General features: G+C 34.5%; 1 protein-coding gene across 3 annotated transcripts in view; it reads left to right on the top strand.

The window, feature by feature from the left end:
- Nucleotides 1-15,013, top strand: part of LOC136031504 (acetylcholine receptor subunit alpha-like) — a 201,737-nt gene that overhangs the window by 146,558 nt on the left and 40,166 nt on the right. For all 3 annotated transcript variants that reach the window (XM_065711166.1, XM_065711167.1, XM_065711165.1), the window contains exons 9-10: nucleotides 5,247-5,393; nucleotides 10,527-10,751. In XM_065711166.1, coding sequence (XP_065567238.1) covers nucleotides 5,247-5,393; nucleotides 10,527-10,751 — 372 coding nt within the window. The remainder of the gene's footprint in view (nucleotides 1-5,246; nucleotides 5,394-10,526; nucleotides 10,752-15,013) is intronic.

The following is a 15,013-nucleotide window of genomic DNA, read 5'->3' as shown; positions in this document are numbered from 1 at the left end:
CGCATAAAAGCTGTAATATCCGTCAAAGTCGTTCAAGCAGGAGAAACATTTTTCAGTCTCATATAGATCATTTTTATTGCTCTCTCGAGTCAATAGTCACTATTAAAAAGGAAAACTATTGAAGTACTTTCATAAGCCTGAACAGCTAACAGCTGCAGTTCGATTTTGAAAGTTCTGTTCAAAATGTTGACGGTGGCATTATCTCTCCCTTATAGTTCCGCGTTCATAGTTGTTAGACGGCTTGACTGATTAAAGGCTGTCAGATTAGAATCCTTGATGAAAGGACTCGTTTTTCAGCCTAAACTGTTGAAGTACTTTCATGAACCTGAGCAGCTAAAAGCTGCAATTGAATTGTAAACAATCTGTCAAAAATATTGACGGTGGCCTTATCTCTCCCTTTCAGTTCCGTGTTTATACTTGTTAGACGAATTGTAGTATTTAAAGGCTGTCAGATTAGAGTCCTTTATGAAAGGACTCGTTTTTCTGCCTAAACTGTTGAAGTACTTTCATGAACCTGATCAATTAATAGCTGCAATTCAATTGCAAACGTTCTGTTCAAAATATTGACGGTGGCGTTATCTCTCCCTTGTAGTTCCGTGTTCATAGTTGTTAGACGGCTTGTTCTGTTTAAAGGCTGTCGGATCAGAGTCCTTGATTAAAGACTAAACAAGTACACATACTTCTGAACCATACTTTGTAACAAGACATATTCCATCTTGAAATATATGAAATTTAAATATACGAATATATCAGCAGTAGAAAATATTATAGTCAAGGCAGTTTTCAGTCGATAAGCATTTTTTGGCTTTATGCCAATATAATAGAGCCTATTTAATTCTGTTTTTTGTCGTCTTGATTCAAGGTTTGAAAAGTTTACTTATTTAATTTACATTTTATTTATCAATTGAAAAACAATTTGGTCTAAGATTTTATTTTGGCCAAAGAGGAAATTTATTCGAATTGTAAATTTTCAAAATTGCTTTGAAAAATATTTTACTGCATCTACGTAAACCCTATAATTTGACCTAATTTCAATATAATTTAACCCAGAAATTAACATGAATAGGGCTTACAAACCCTGTGTCTTGTCAAGGCCAGAACATAATTTACACTAAACTGAAAAAAAAATGAATGTGCATTGTCAGTTTAATGTATATATATGTGCTCATATTTATTCTTTAAAACCTAAATAATTTTTGATTTACTAATGTTGTAAAAGTGAAAACCATTTAAATATCCCAAAAGTTCAAAATTAATATACTCAGTAATTTCTGATTTAAGCTCTTTTGACAACCCATATCCACATAACATTTTTGATTAATTCTACATTCCTTCAAAAACTCACCTTAATACCCTTCGTATTTTTGAAAAGTGGCGGTCAAACATGCATATCTTTTCTCAGTATCGTATACTATATTTACTATACCCATTCCTCAATATCAATGATATATATACTATATACTATATATACTCATTGACTACACATATTATGTGTAATATGTAATACTATATGTAAACAATGAACACATTACCTAACTTACAGCCCTCGCCCTGACGCCTCAGAAAGGAGGGGTTGACATCTCCAAACGCACAATTACTAAACCTTTCAGTAATGCTTAAAAAATATGTCTCGAAACTTTGTTTGGATGTTTCTTTTTGGGAAATGATGGGCATGGGGGGTGGGGCTGCAAGCTCGCAATTAACTTTGGACTTTTAAAAAGGCACTATAACTTCCAATTTTAGGTCAAATTAGCCCCATGAAGTTTATACTACAACCTATTCCATATTAACCTTATATGCCCCTAGGGCATAACATACAGTCCTTGCCCTAGGGCTCAGGGGATTGTGAAAATTCTGGAGGCATTGTTATACGTCTCTTGGACTATCTTGATTTAAAATGGATATCTTACTATTCCAGTCAGATACATTTCATGAAATAGGGGTTGTTAGGGGGTCTAGATGACCTCCATCACTTTTTACTCTTAAAGGGGGTCTAGGAATTTCAATTTTCAAACAAATGAGCCGTCTCTAAAGTTTATACAACTATCCCTGCCATAAAAATCTGAAATGTCCCTAGGGAATAACGTACAACCCTTGACCACACGCTCTGGTGGTTTGTAACAACCCAAAAAGCCTTGTTATACTATCTTTGGTCTATTTTGAATAAAATGGCTATCTCAAAATTTCAGTTGTCTGAATTTCTGGAAAATACGCATAGAGGGGAGGTAGCTGCCTTCTGATCACTTTGACACTTAAAAAGGGCGGTAAAAACTCTGATTATCTTTCCAATGAGACCCCTCTGAATTATATACGACCACCTTTTCTATAAAAACCTTATATGCCCCTCATGCATCGCTTACAACCCTTGCCCTGAGGGCATTGGGGTGAATGGCATCCCTAAAGACATAATATTCAGACCCATCAACTACACTGAACAGGATTCCAATCTCAAAATTTTGGTTGGATGTGTTTGAGGAAATATTGGACTTAGAGGGAGGGGACTTGTTACTCTCAAATCCCTTTTGAATCTTTAAAAGCTCACTATAAGTTCCGATTTCAAATCAAATAAGCCCCAGCTGAAGTTTATAGAAACAGGTATTTCATAAAAACCTTATACTCCCAGGGTATAACTTACAACCCTTGTCCTTGGGCTCTGGGGGGCTTTTTCAGTCCTACAGTTACTGCTATTTTCTCTTGGCACTATTATGAATAAAGGGACATCTCGCACACTATTTTGAACAAAGGGCCATCTAGTAACTGGCCATGCTAGTTGCCTTAATCACTTTTGACTCTCAGAATGGAACTCATTTTCATCCAAATGAGACTCCCCTAAAGTATATACAACAATCCCATTCATAAAAACCTTAAATTCCCTCCGAGTATTACTTACAAACCTTGCCCCCATGCTTTGGGGTTTGTTTCAAGCCAAAAACCTTTGTTATAAGATGATTGGACCTGATTGAATGAAATTATTACCTTAAAATATCAATCAGATGCATTTCAGGACATTACAACGTGTGCCCTTCAGGGGAGAGGGGGGTTAGTTGCCCTCTAATCACTCTGAATCTTAAAATGGTACTACAAATTCTGATTACCAATCCAATGATTCCCCTCCAAAGTTTATACCATCAGCCTTTCCTAAACCTTATATGCCTCCAGGGCATAACTTACAACTCTTGCACTGAGGGTTTTGGGGGAGTTGTCATCCTCAAAGACATAATATCTGTCAGACAGGAAATGGTGGGCGTGGGAAGGAGTTATTTGCTCTCCAATTATTTTCGATTTTTAAAAAGGACGCTAGCCCTTTCAATTTCCATTTGAACCAGCACTTTTGAAAGTTTCTACTCCTTTAAACGAAATGTCCTTGTTTAAAGCCAAAAAAATAATAATACATTGTGCTAACACCGTTCTTTGCTTAGGCAGCGCTATTGCGCTGCCTATGACAATGCTGGGATAACCAGCTCTTCCTAAATTAAAGTTCTCCAATGAAAAGTCCCTCCACGGAAAGATCTTCCAACATAACTCACCCCGACCACAAAAATACCCCTGAGTATACTTTCCAGTAACTAAAACCAAATGTAGACAATGCGAAAAGCTCATAGCTTGTAGCCCTTCCCCCGGGGACTGTGGGGGGTTATGTCATCCTCAAAGACATAGTTATTTGATTTTTCCACTATGCTGAGCAAAATGGCTATCTCAAAGGTTTGATCGGGTGTCTATGGGAAAAAATGAGTGGGGGATGGGGTCTAGCAGCCCTCTAATAATTTTGATCACTTCAAAAGGGCACTAGAACTTTTGATTTCCGATAAAATGAGCCCTCTCCCGATCTTCCACGGTTACTGATTAGACATGATAACCCTGAACAAAAAAAAAACAACAAATAAACATGCATCCGTGATCTTCATTCTGGCAAAACTTACAAAATTCCACATTCTCTCACATGTAGTAGTAGTAGTAGACAGGTTTAATAGCAAAAGCTTGACAGCTATCGCTGATTTGTGTTTCTTTACAACATATACAAAATCAAACTACACTTGTAAATATAAATCAAACTATAAATATTAACTCTTATTATAAATTTTGACGAAAACCGGGACAAAAGAATTACCATATCGGTTTGTTCTTGCTTTAACGGGAACTAACTTATCTTGCTTTCTTGTTCTTGATGGTAGAGGTTGATATAGAAACCTCTTCAAGGAGGTTCTCTGGTACGCTGAATCTAAGCAAGTGATTTTCGTTAATGTAACTTGATGTTTTGTGGGTTTCTCCCCCTTTTTCAGAATTGAGTAGTTTTTTTTTCAGGCTCGTAACTTTTGATGGGTACCAATAAATTTGATGAATTTTAAGGATTTTGAATAATCATCACAATTTGATTCTTTTGCTATACTACTATTATAAAGACTCTTTTTCTTAGAGTTTCTGTTACTCTTGAGCTGCCTTGCTTCTTACTTAAAGTTTGTTACGAAGAAGTGTTTGATCAGGTTAGTCGATGTTTTGTAGACGACCTCCATTCTCCAATAGCGCTTCAAAGAGGGATTGTGTCGTGACAAAATTCAGGCAATAAACGACCATTTGAGATAAGGCAAGTGTGACTGGTCGGTGTAAAAGGAAAGATAAAAAAAAGAATAATAAATACCCTCAGAGTGAACCAAAAAATAATGATTCATTTTTTGATTGGAAACGGATAAAATAAAAACAGTTCTTAGTTTTTGGATGTGTAACAATATTGCGGACTAAGATCAATTAAGTTATCTGGGTGACAAAAGACCGTAGCAAAATAAGGGGGCTCCCATCTGAGCATCCCTTTTCAATAGATTGTTATACATGAAATAGAAATAAAATAAACTGAGGTACTTAACTTTAAATAATTGATTTCATACTTATTGATTTTCTTCCTTAAGAAGAAGAAAGAAAATATTTCACTCAAGCCACGTGCAAAATAAAAAAAGGGAAACGAGTATGATCAAGGCAAAAAAAAAAAAAAAACAGCAACCGCAACAAACAAAGAAATAACACAAAAAAAATAAGAGATCCATACCAAAAAGAGAAGAAGTAATCTACAAACAATGGGAGGGGGAATGTTCCTAAGACCCAGCATTTTTTGTTTTTGGTCATATCCGAGAAGATATAATATGCATACAATGGAAGGAAGTCGTGGTTCGAAGACCCTAGCATTCATAGTTCTTTTTCTTGCGAAGACTAAAACTGTTACATATAAATCTTGACATATGTAATTATTTTTTTAGTATATGTGTAACCGTTGTGGTGTTGAATGTACATTTTCGCTCACCTCAAACTCACAAGATGGCACCATGGGTACGCCGAGTGTTTATTCATATACTACCTCGACTTTTGAATATGAAGCGACCCCAATGTAATATCGATAGACACAGGTAGGTGTCCCATCATTTTCCATAATATACGCAATCGCTCAAATTCATTCATTTTATCAACTTATTGCAACATAACTACAAAGGCACAAATGATAGCTATTTGTTAAATACTACAGAGAGATACTGTAAAATTTAGCTTTGAGTATATATATATATATATATATATATATATATATATATATATATATATATATATATATATATATATATATATATATATATGTATATATATATATATATATATATATATATATATATATATATATATATATATATATATATATATATATATAATCGCGTGTTTCATGTCTCTGAATCATTTCCCATGAAAGGAAGAAAATCGATTGGTGGAAATAGAGAGGATATTATTGCTATACATTTGACACAGACACATATATGTTGCAACATAGTTATGTAAATGCTCAGTTTGATAAATTCACTTTTGCTTTTTCTTTTTACCAGGGGTATACAAACAACACAATTGAATTAATACGTAAACATAATAGCGAAAAGAGTTTTAAAGAAGACATAGCTGAGGATCAATGAATTCCGAACAAACCCGAACAAGGCAATTTTATATTTTTTAGTGATGTGATCCTAGCATTTTTTGAGGGGGGGGGGGGGCTCCGGCTTGAAACAGCGAGTTCTAGTTCTAATAACAAAAATAAGGAATTGAAGAAATAAGCATAGGAAAACAAAATATAAAAGCTTGAAGGAACAAGGAAAAATGCAAGAACGAGAGATAAAAAAAAACCTCCAATAGAATCGCATCTTTAGGATTCATTCTTGAACAAGAAATCTAAAAGATAAAGACTTTTTATTGTACATACGAATCTATGATTTTTAACTTTTATTTTTCTCTCTCTATCACTTTCTCTCTCTATTTCTCTCTGGGCTTATTTGTCTGAGCGTCTATTCGTCTTTTTCTGTGTCTAACTGTTGAATTCTATATTGAATCAGACAATATCTTTTATATATATTCCCCATCCTTTACAACACAAAATGTCTGGATCTAAGCATGCAAGATAAAAAGTTTAATCTAAAAGTAAGTAATATTAAATAATCAAATTTTTTGAAATAAATTTAGCATTTGAAATTAAGTGCAAATTTTCAATGCCCGAATTACTTTAACTGTTGTAGAATCATCAATCTTGTGAAAAACCAAATTAGCGTAAATGAAAAAAAAAATCAATCAATAAAGGCTTGGTTTCATCTTTTCCTGCTACTATTCATTGAAATAAAAACTTCAACATTTGCCCGAATGTTCCAGCACAATTTCCAAAATTTATGACAAAAGAAAACTATTCAGGGGAGTTCCACTTGCTGGCTTTCACATTCGACATCTAGCCAATATTTCCTGGAGATATATAAGAGGACGTGTTTTTCTTTGGTATATCCCAGCATTCACTCGTAATTGCTTCGAAGGATGCTCTTGTTTCTATCAATAGGGTTAAGGGCTATTTTCTTGCCAATTTTGTTTTCTGCCAAATCATGGCAGCATTTTCCTGTCGTTTCGTTTCAGCAACAAAGAAAATAAATAACTACCAAAAATTCTGCAAAAGGAATGTTACTTCAATGGAGTACATTTGTACAATAACGTCTTTGCATATCCAATGAAAAAGGTATTAGATGTTGTATTTCTATTTTCGAATCTTCTATTTTCAAAATTTCTGGAAGATTATAAACGTTTGATATTTGCTATAAAGCAATGGGACAAAAGCGAAAGAAAAAAATATGTTAGCAGCCAATAAAGTATGAATCCCATGCTAAATAAAATTTTTAATATACATTGCTGCTTATGCAACATATTTTTTTTGGTATATTAAATTTATTCTGATTTATTAAACAATAGTTGGAACAAGTCCACCGATGACTGGAACTCCAATGTTGCTTACAGATTTGATTGTTCCAGATAAATTCATTAGTAAAAATTGTAAAATGAGAGATTGGTTTATTACCTTTAAGCGGGATTATGTCAAAGTTCCACAAGCGAGGAATTGAACGATGGAAGAAATCTCAAAAAACGAAACTTGTCGTGGGTTTTTTCTTGTTAAATAAAGAAGAAAACAAGTTTTTTTTTAATTGAAAGTATGGAGCAACGTTAAAACTTGAGAATAAAAGTATTGGAGCAACGTTAAGCAAAGTATGGAGCAACGGGAGGTTGCCGCCCTCAATACCTCGCTTTTCACGTTCAATTTCTTAGTATTTTAAAAAAAAAAAGCTTCTTATTGCTCCAATTAAATAGCCCTTGTGTTTCAGTTGTCGCTCTTCAGAAATTGGCATATTAAGTTGAATTTTAGCGTAAAGAGTGAGGTATTAAAAAGGAGGCAACTCCCCTCATGTACATAATAATATCTGTTGGTTTTAAGTTTTAGTGCTGCTCCTTAATTTCACTTGATAAAACTTGTTTTATTTAATTTCGGATCGTTTCCAAACAATTCGGGAAAATCTGGCTTCCAATCAAAGGAGGGGGAAATTTACCCTGGGCAATTACCATGAACACCTCCACATATAAAATTGAGTCGGCAAAGAGAAAGTAAGACAGATAAAAAGAATTTTGTAGAGGAGTTCTAGAAGATCCATCGAGCGTAAAATCACTCCTTGAAGTTTCCCTCCCCCCAAAAAAACTTCCTTCCCCATGAAGAATTCCCCCAATGAAAAATCCCCAAACGAAAATTCACCCTCCCCCAACCGAAAAAGTATGTATAATTCCCAATAAAAAAAATTAAAGCTTACGTAAGCAATTCGCAAATTTCAAACTTTAGACCTACTTCCAGGGGCTCTGGGGGTTCTTGTTATCTTCAAATACGTACATATTGACCTTTAAACTACACTGAACAAATTGGCTCTATCAGAATTCTGATCAAATTTCTTTTGAGGGGAGGGGGCTGGGAGAGTGGCTAAATACACTCCAATCCTTTGGTCACTTAATAAGAACACTAGAACTTTAAATTTCCTTTGAATGAACCCTCTCCAGATATTACATGACTATTGGTTTGGCACAATCACCCATGAGGAAAAAACAAACAAATAAACACGTATCCGTGATCATTCTAATTGAAAAAACGCAAAATTCCACTTTTTGAAGATGGGACTTGAAGCCTCTACAGTAGGGTTCGTGGATACGCCAATTCTGATGGTGTGATAATCATAAAGATTACTTGACTTTCAGGGGGTGTTTTGCCCTTTTTGAAAATCAGGTTAATTTTATCATTTATTCATGGTCTTCTCTTAGCCTTTGATGGGTAAAATTAAACTTAATGATTCTTATATATTTGGAATCAGCATAAAAGCCCATTCTTTAATTCGACAATTATCATTAGAATTACGTTTTTTACACGTTCAGTTACTTTTGAACTTTGACCCTCCTTACTTATAGTTCTTTACAGCGAACTGTGTGAATAAATTTCAAATAGAGTGAACCAATCAAACACTAAGAACTGAGAAGCGAAAAGCATAGAAAATTAAAAAGGTAAATCTGATTTTAAAATTCGAAAGAAAAAATTATTGAATAAAACTAATTAGGACGTATTAATAAAAAACAAAACATACAAAAAAGTAATAAAATGAAAAAACATGCTCACAAATATTATTATGTGAAATTATATAAAACGTGGTAAAACTTTTTTTGATTTTTCAGTATTTACAGGATTGAATTTTAAAAAAAGTTTCTAAAAATAGAAAGATCATTAAAACATAAAAACAACATCAATTATCCCGTCCTTCCCCTCCTGCTTACTCTGAATTTTGAAACTGCAAAGCTCAGGTGACAAAATTTCTGTTTATTTGCTTTTAATTTTTCTGTAGATAGAAGCTTTAGGGTTTTCATAGATTTGAATTTCCTTATACAATTCTCCAAGATTACCACCCTTTTTTGGGTGCATTAAATAAAAAAGAAGAATTTTTTTAACTACAAGTATGGAGCGACATTAAAACTTTAAACAAACAGAAGTTGTTAATAATAATTATAATAATAATAATAATAATAATAATAATGATTTGCCTATAGGAAATTAATGAAAATAAAACTGAAAAATATAAAATTACCCTTCTAACGAAAAGGACGGCAATAAGTAGCTCATAATACTCATAATGACTGATAAATATATAATAAACAGCTTATGATAGCTCATTAGTGCACAACACAATAAAAATATTCATAAAACATAATGCATAAACACTTATAATACATAACGCATATATAACTGTTTTAATAAAGCTATGGCGACAAAACTATTTTTCCATTAAAAAAGACAATTAAGGGGAAAATTTATCCTATTTTATCTAGATCACCTTAGAAATCAGTCGTATTGTTGATCCATTTCAACAATAATATCAAATATTCCGAATTTTCGTATAATATACCAATTTTTAACCATTGTGTAATTACAAGAAAATATCTACAAGACCGGAAAAATCAGCAAGCGGATGCGGTTTTTATCACTTTTACATAAAAACTTCAAAAATGGAACAAAGAAAAATACATCGGGTTCAAACAATGACTTATAAATTATAGCTAGTGTTTGCTTGTCAAAACGAACTTTCACCCTGACTAGCAAGGCAATAAGTTTTCCTAAGTTTTCTCCTATGAGCAAGGGCAAAAGCCTAGAAGAGGACTTTTATATTTCTAGAATTTTTCAACATATAATCTATGTATATTAGCATGAGTGTTCACATAATTTTTTCAGGGACAGAAGAAATTTTTTCAGAAAGCCTAGAACAAGACTTTTATATTTCTAGAATTTTTCAACATATAATCTATGTTTATTAGCATGAGTGTTCACATAATTTTTTTCAGGGAAGGAAAAGCTTGCGCAAATGTTCCTCCGTTAGGAGAAGGCGAAGGTTTGAGAAAAAATTAATTTCTCCCAGAAGAAGCGCCAACTTTAAAAATGTTGCTGCCCAGATTGTGTACTTCGGTCTTTTGAAACAGGAGAGCGAGTGATTATTAGTAGTTGCCACTATTCAGGGTCAAGTTAGTTTAGATAAAATGGAAAAATAGTCGTATTGGCACTTGTGCATAAGATCTGCTTAACTCAATGGCTCACTACGTCTAATTATACGTTAAGCCCTTATCAGGTGCCATAAAGGATCTTGTATCTTTTAAACTTAGTAAAATTATTTTTCTTCAAGGTTAATTAAAGTAAATGGTACTCAACAACGCAACACTGTTGTAGTTCGAACTTGTAATGGCTCAGAAATTAGAAATATTGGAGGCCTGAATGGAAGCCCTAAGCAGTTTACGGAAACTATTCCTGATGGTATTCGGACTCCGATAGAATTGCGAAAAGCACCAAGGGAAGTGAAAGCCTTTCATGATGAAATACCACGTCAAAGAAATGTCAGAACTGTAGCTGGGTAAGTTTCCTTTTATGTTATATATTCTTGGGTTGGGTTCTCGGATAAGTTTAAATACTTCCTTCAACGAATGAAAGGAGAAATCGTACCGAGCAAGGCAGGAGAAAGCAGGATAAACAATACAAATAAGAAAAGAGGATAGGACAAGTTAAGAATATATGCCAGAAAAGTTAAGCACAATAACATATTCAATGCTATCTCACAAGGCTTATTAATTTATTGGACTTACGATAAAATTAATCATTTTTGTAGATACGAGGACTGTGAGGAAAGTAGCATCTGCTTACATATAGCGTAGAAAATAGTGGGAGGAGAGGACCATCTTTTAAGTACGACCTATATAGGCTAAGTTGACTTTTTTTTACTTAAAATTTTTGTAAGGTCATCTGTTATAGTCTTCCGAGACAGTTCAAAAACATAGACACCCCACAAAACGTGAATTTATTGTTGTCATTAAATGTCTATGCTTAAATGAAACTAAAAAACCGTAATCATCCCTGAGCCTAATTTGAGTGACAAGTTTTTTTATGGGAAGGTTTTTTAAACGTGTTTTAAGTTTTTACTTGCCATTGGGGCTGGGAGGGAGGGTAATCAAGAAGAGGTATCGCAAACCCTTCTTAAAGGTACATTTCCAATCAAAGAGAATTAAGGGACAAACCTGTTATGCTTCTCAGCCTTTTGACCCCACTATTGACACTAAGAATTGCAAGTTGGGGCCTTACAACACTTTATGATAGCATTATCAAGAAGAATTCATAGAAAAGAACGTATATTATAACATTGGATTTCGAATGAGCTATGAAACAGCTCCCGAAGATGTTGCAGTGCCCCGCTAGTGCTGGGGAGTTAAAAAAAGCGAGGTAAAAAAACATGTGAGCTCTTTAAGCTCTTTTTAAAATTCCCAAGATTTATGTCGTAATTAACTTTTACCGTTAAGGTAAACTTAAGTAAGTCATTTTTTCGTGAATCAAACAAGATCGAAAAATTGGTTGCAGGATATTTTTTACAATTGTGTTTTATTTCTATTTTTCTTACGAAGACGAGTGGCAGAAGAACTATTCAAGAAGATAAATATTAATCTCCGTTTAAAGGTTCTAAAAATGTTAGTGGTACACTTATTATCCTTCATTTTGTTTTTAACTATTCATCAATTAATTATTTGTTTGGTATTTGATTTTAATTCTTTTAATTTTCGGTCTTTTATTGAATCTTATTTTTTAGGCGATTTTTTTTTTCATTGGTTTTGTTGTACTTTCCGCAGTTGTTTTTTGTTTCTTTGTTTTTTCCTTGATCTTCTTGTTTTGTTCGCGCTGAAGAAGAGAGACGGTTGTTTTCTCGAAATATTCGCTTTTTGTGTTTTGTTCAGTATTTTCATTTGGCTTTTAAACACACCATTTTTGATCGTTTTCTTTCTTTATGTTCATCATTTTAATTTTGGTCTTAATGTAAACCTAAATAATAATTTACCATTCCTGAATTACGCTCAAAGGAAAAATTTTCCTCACTAGACAATTGTTTTACCAGATGCTTCTCTATACTTTCAGTTACTATGGACCTTGTTCCATTCTCTACTAGGTTGCAGTTGTAGCTACAATATTATATTCCCAGTTAACTCAAGAGGTGGTGAGACACCTTTCCCCCAGGTGCCTCTCCAGTCAGATTGTACTATGCCTATGAATAGACTTCCTAAAGGAAGCTGAAAATTCAGTTTAGCACAAGTCATAAATAAGTGATAATTGACGATCTGTTTACTGCTTCCCTATACACTAGAATTTTCTATACATTAGAATAGGTGTGTTGTGAATTTTTTGACGACGTATTGCATGGTCTTACGTCACTTCACATAACATTTTGTTTTAGCATCATTTGACTAAAGTTACTTCCTATCAATAACCTGAAACCACTCCCCCAAGACATAAGAGACCGGCTTTTCGTCTTCATTTAGAACCCTCACAGTTTCCTAATTATCTAGCAAAACTAAAACATAATCACTTTTTGGTTAAATAGACTCGTGACTTCAAGGATGAAAACTTAAGAAATTCGATGTTTTGGATTCGAATACCCTTTCACATTGAAGGAAGTTGAAAAGAAACTATTTTTTAAGCAGTATGTAAAAGATGCCAAAAAATGTTTCTGATTCAATCTACTTGTGACAGTTGTTATTAAGATAATATGAAAAAAACTTCGTTTTCTTAAAGAGTTAAAGAGGCTGCGTCCCAAAGTCGAACCTTAAAACGTACAGGAATTAGAAGAGACAGTTGGGGGGCTGCCGCCTCCCAAACCCCCCGCTTTTAAAGACTCTTTTGTACAGGTTTTTTGTTTTTTTTGCTAACCCCCCGCTCTTGGCTTCGGAAAGGCCCTCTTTTAATTAACAAAAAATTGAAATGAATGAATAATGGAATAACTTCGAAAAATGTTAAACACAAGAGGACAGGAGAACCATTGCGCCGAAACTCGTAATTAGTAACAATGAAGTCCCCCCACAAAAAAAACCTGTACAAAAGAGTCTTTAAAAGCGAGGGGTTTGGGGGGCGGCAGCCCCCCAACTGCCTCTTCTAATTCCTGTACGTTTTAAGGTTCGACTTTGGGACGCAGCCTCTTTAACTCTTTAAGAAAACGAAGTATTTTTCATATTATTTCTGTACGTTTTTCTACAATCCATGGTGGATGTAATTTAATAATTCCTGTACTCCTCGTACAGGAATTAGGAGAGGAAGTTGGGTGGCTGCCGCCCACACCCCCCCCCCGCTTTTAAATCATTGTATAAAATAGAAAAAAAAATAGATAGAATGACCGAAATGTTTCTTTTGCTCATAAGAAGCTAATATTCTGTTATCTCTCAAATGATAAGCTGTCCAGGTGTTATCAAAATTATACACTTTTATTTTGATGTTGTGAAAAAAAACCGCCCGTAAGGGACTTGAACCCTTGACCCGAGGATTAAAAGTCCCACGCTCCAACGACTGAGCTAATCACTTGCATATGATTAAATATAACTTCTAAATAAGTTTTAAAAATTTCAAATTAACATGGGCTCTTATGGAGAAATGCGTTAATTAAGTAGCTAATGCGTGGTTTCTGGAAAACAGGGAAGGAGTTATCGGATCGAGCTGAAATTTCGCGGATAAGCTCCTGGGCCGTAGGGGACCTTAACTTGTGAATTTCAGCCCGATCGGACAACGTTAAAAGGGGGGGGGTTGGGGGGTCAAAACTTTCGGGGGTTAAGATTTTCCTACAAAACTTTCCAGGAAATTTACTCGGAGAATTCCGCGTCAAATGAGTCTTCGTACACCCAGATCCGATGTCGGCTGTGACCTGTAGGCGTCTAGAAAAAAAAAGAAAATGAACATTAAGTGGCTATGCGTGGTTTCTGGAAAACAGGGAAGGAGTTATCGGATCGAGCTGAAATTTCGCGGATAAGCTCCTTGGCCCTAGGGGACCTTAACTTGTGAATTTCAGCCCGATCGGACAACGTTAAAGGGGGGCTGGGGTTGACGGGTCGAAACTTTCGGCCAGATTTTCCCCATGAAGGAAAAGTTGGAGGGGGATGAAATTTGGCAGGTTTCTTAGTTGGAGCTCGGGCTACGAAATGCATCCCTTCCCATCCCTCTGCGACCACTGGAACCGAAGATCGCTTAACATTGTCGTGGTTCGCCTCTTTATAGAGGCACGAGTGTGCCTCCTTGATACAACTCAGGTATACCATCATCAAACAGTTCGTGGTAACAAACTATAAGTAAGGTGTGACTTGGCTCAATGGTAACCAAAACTCTAAAAGATAGAATTTTGAACTGGATTATTATACTGGTTCCAAATCTATAAGATTAATTAAGTTTAGTGATACCCATCAGAGGCTATGGGCTTGAGAAATTTTGCCTAATTTTCCAGAAAGCCCCATAAAAGTCTATGAAAACGACTTAATTTGACTTAAAATATAGACAATATGCACTTTTCGATTTCGGCAGGTCAAATCCCTTAAACAAGTGACGTAAATTTTGAATTCCACTTGATTTATTCTCTCAAAGTGACCTTATTTATTTTTACCAAACAAAGCATATTTTTGTTTGTCATTCTTTAGAAATGCTTGTGATGACAGCAGAGAAAGAAGAAAGAGAAATATTTTCTTTGGAGAAGACGCAAGTAATTAAGGGAATTCGTCTTAAAGATATGGGCTATCTTCTTCATCTAAGTGAGAAACTTTGCTAAAAAAGTAACATCCACTGAGACAGAGAGGAATGAGGAAAAAGTAAGACAGTTTCGCT

This window comes from Artemia franciscana, chromosome 9, assembly GCF_032884065.1.
Source record: "Artemia franciscana chromosome 9, ASM3288406v1, whole genome shotgun sequence".
Classification (NCBI taxonomy): Eukaryota; Metazoa; Arthropoda; class Branchiopoda; order Anostraca; family Artemiidae; genus Artemia; species Artemia franciscana.
The sequence above is the reverse complement of the archived record's forward strand: the minus strand, read 5'-3'. Positions and strand labels throughout refer to the sequence as shown.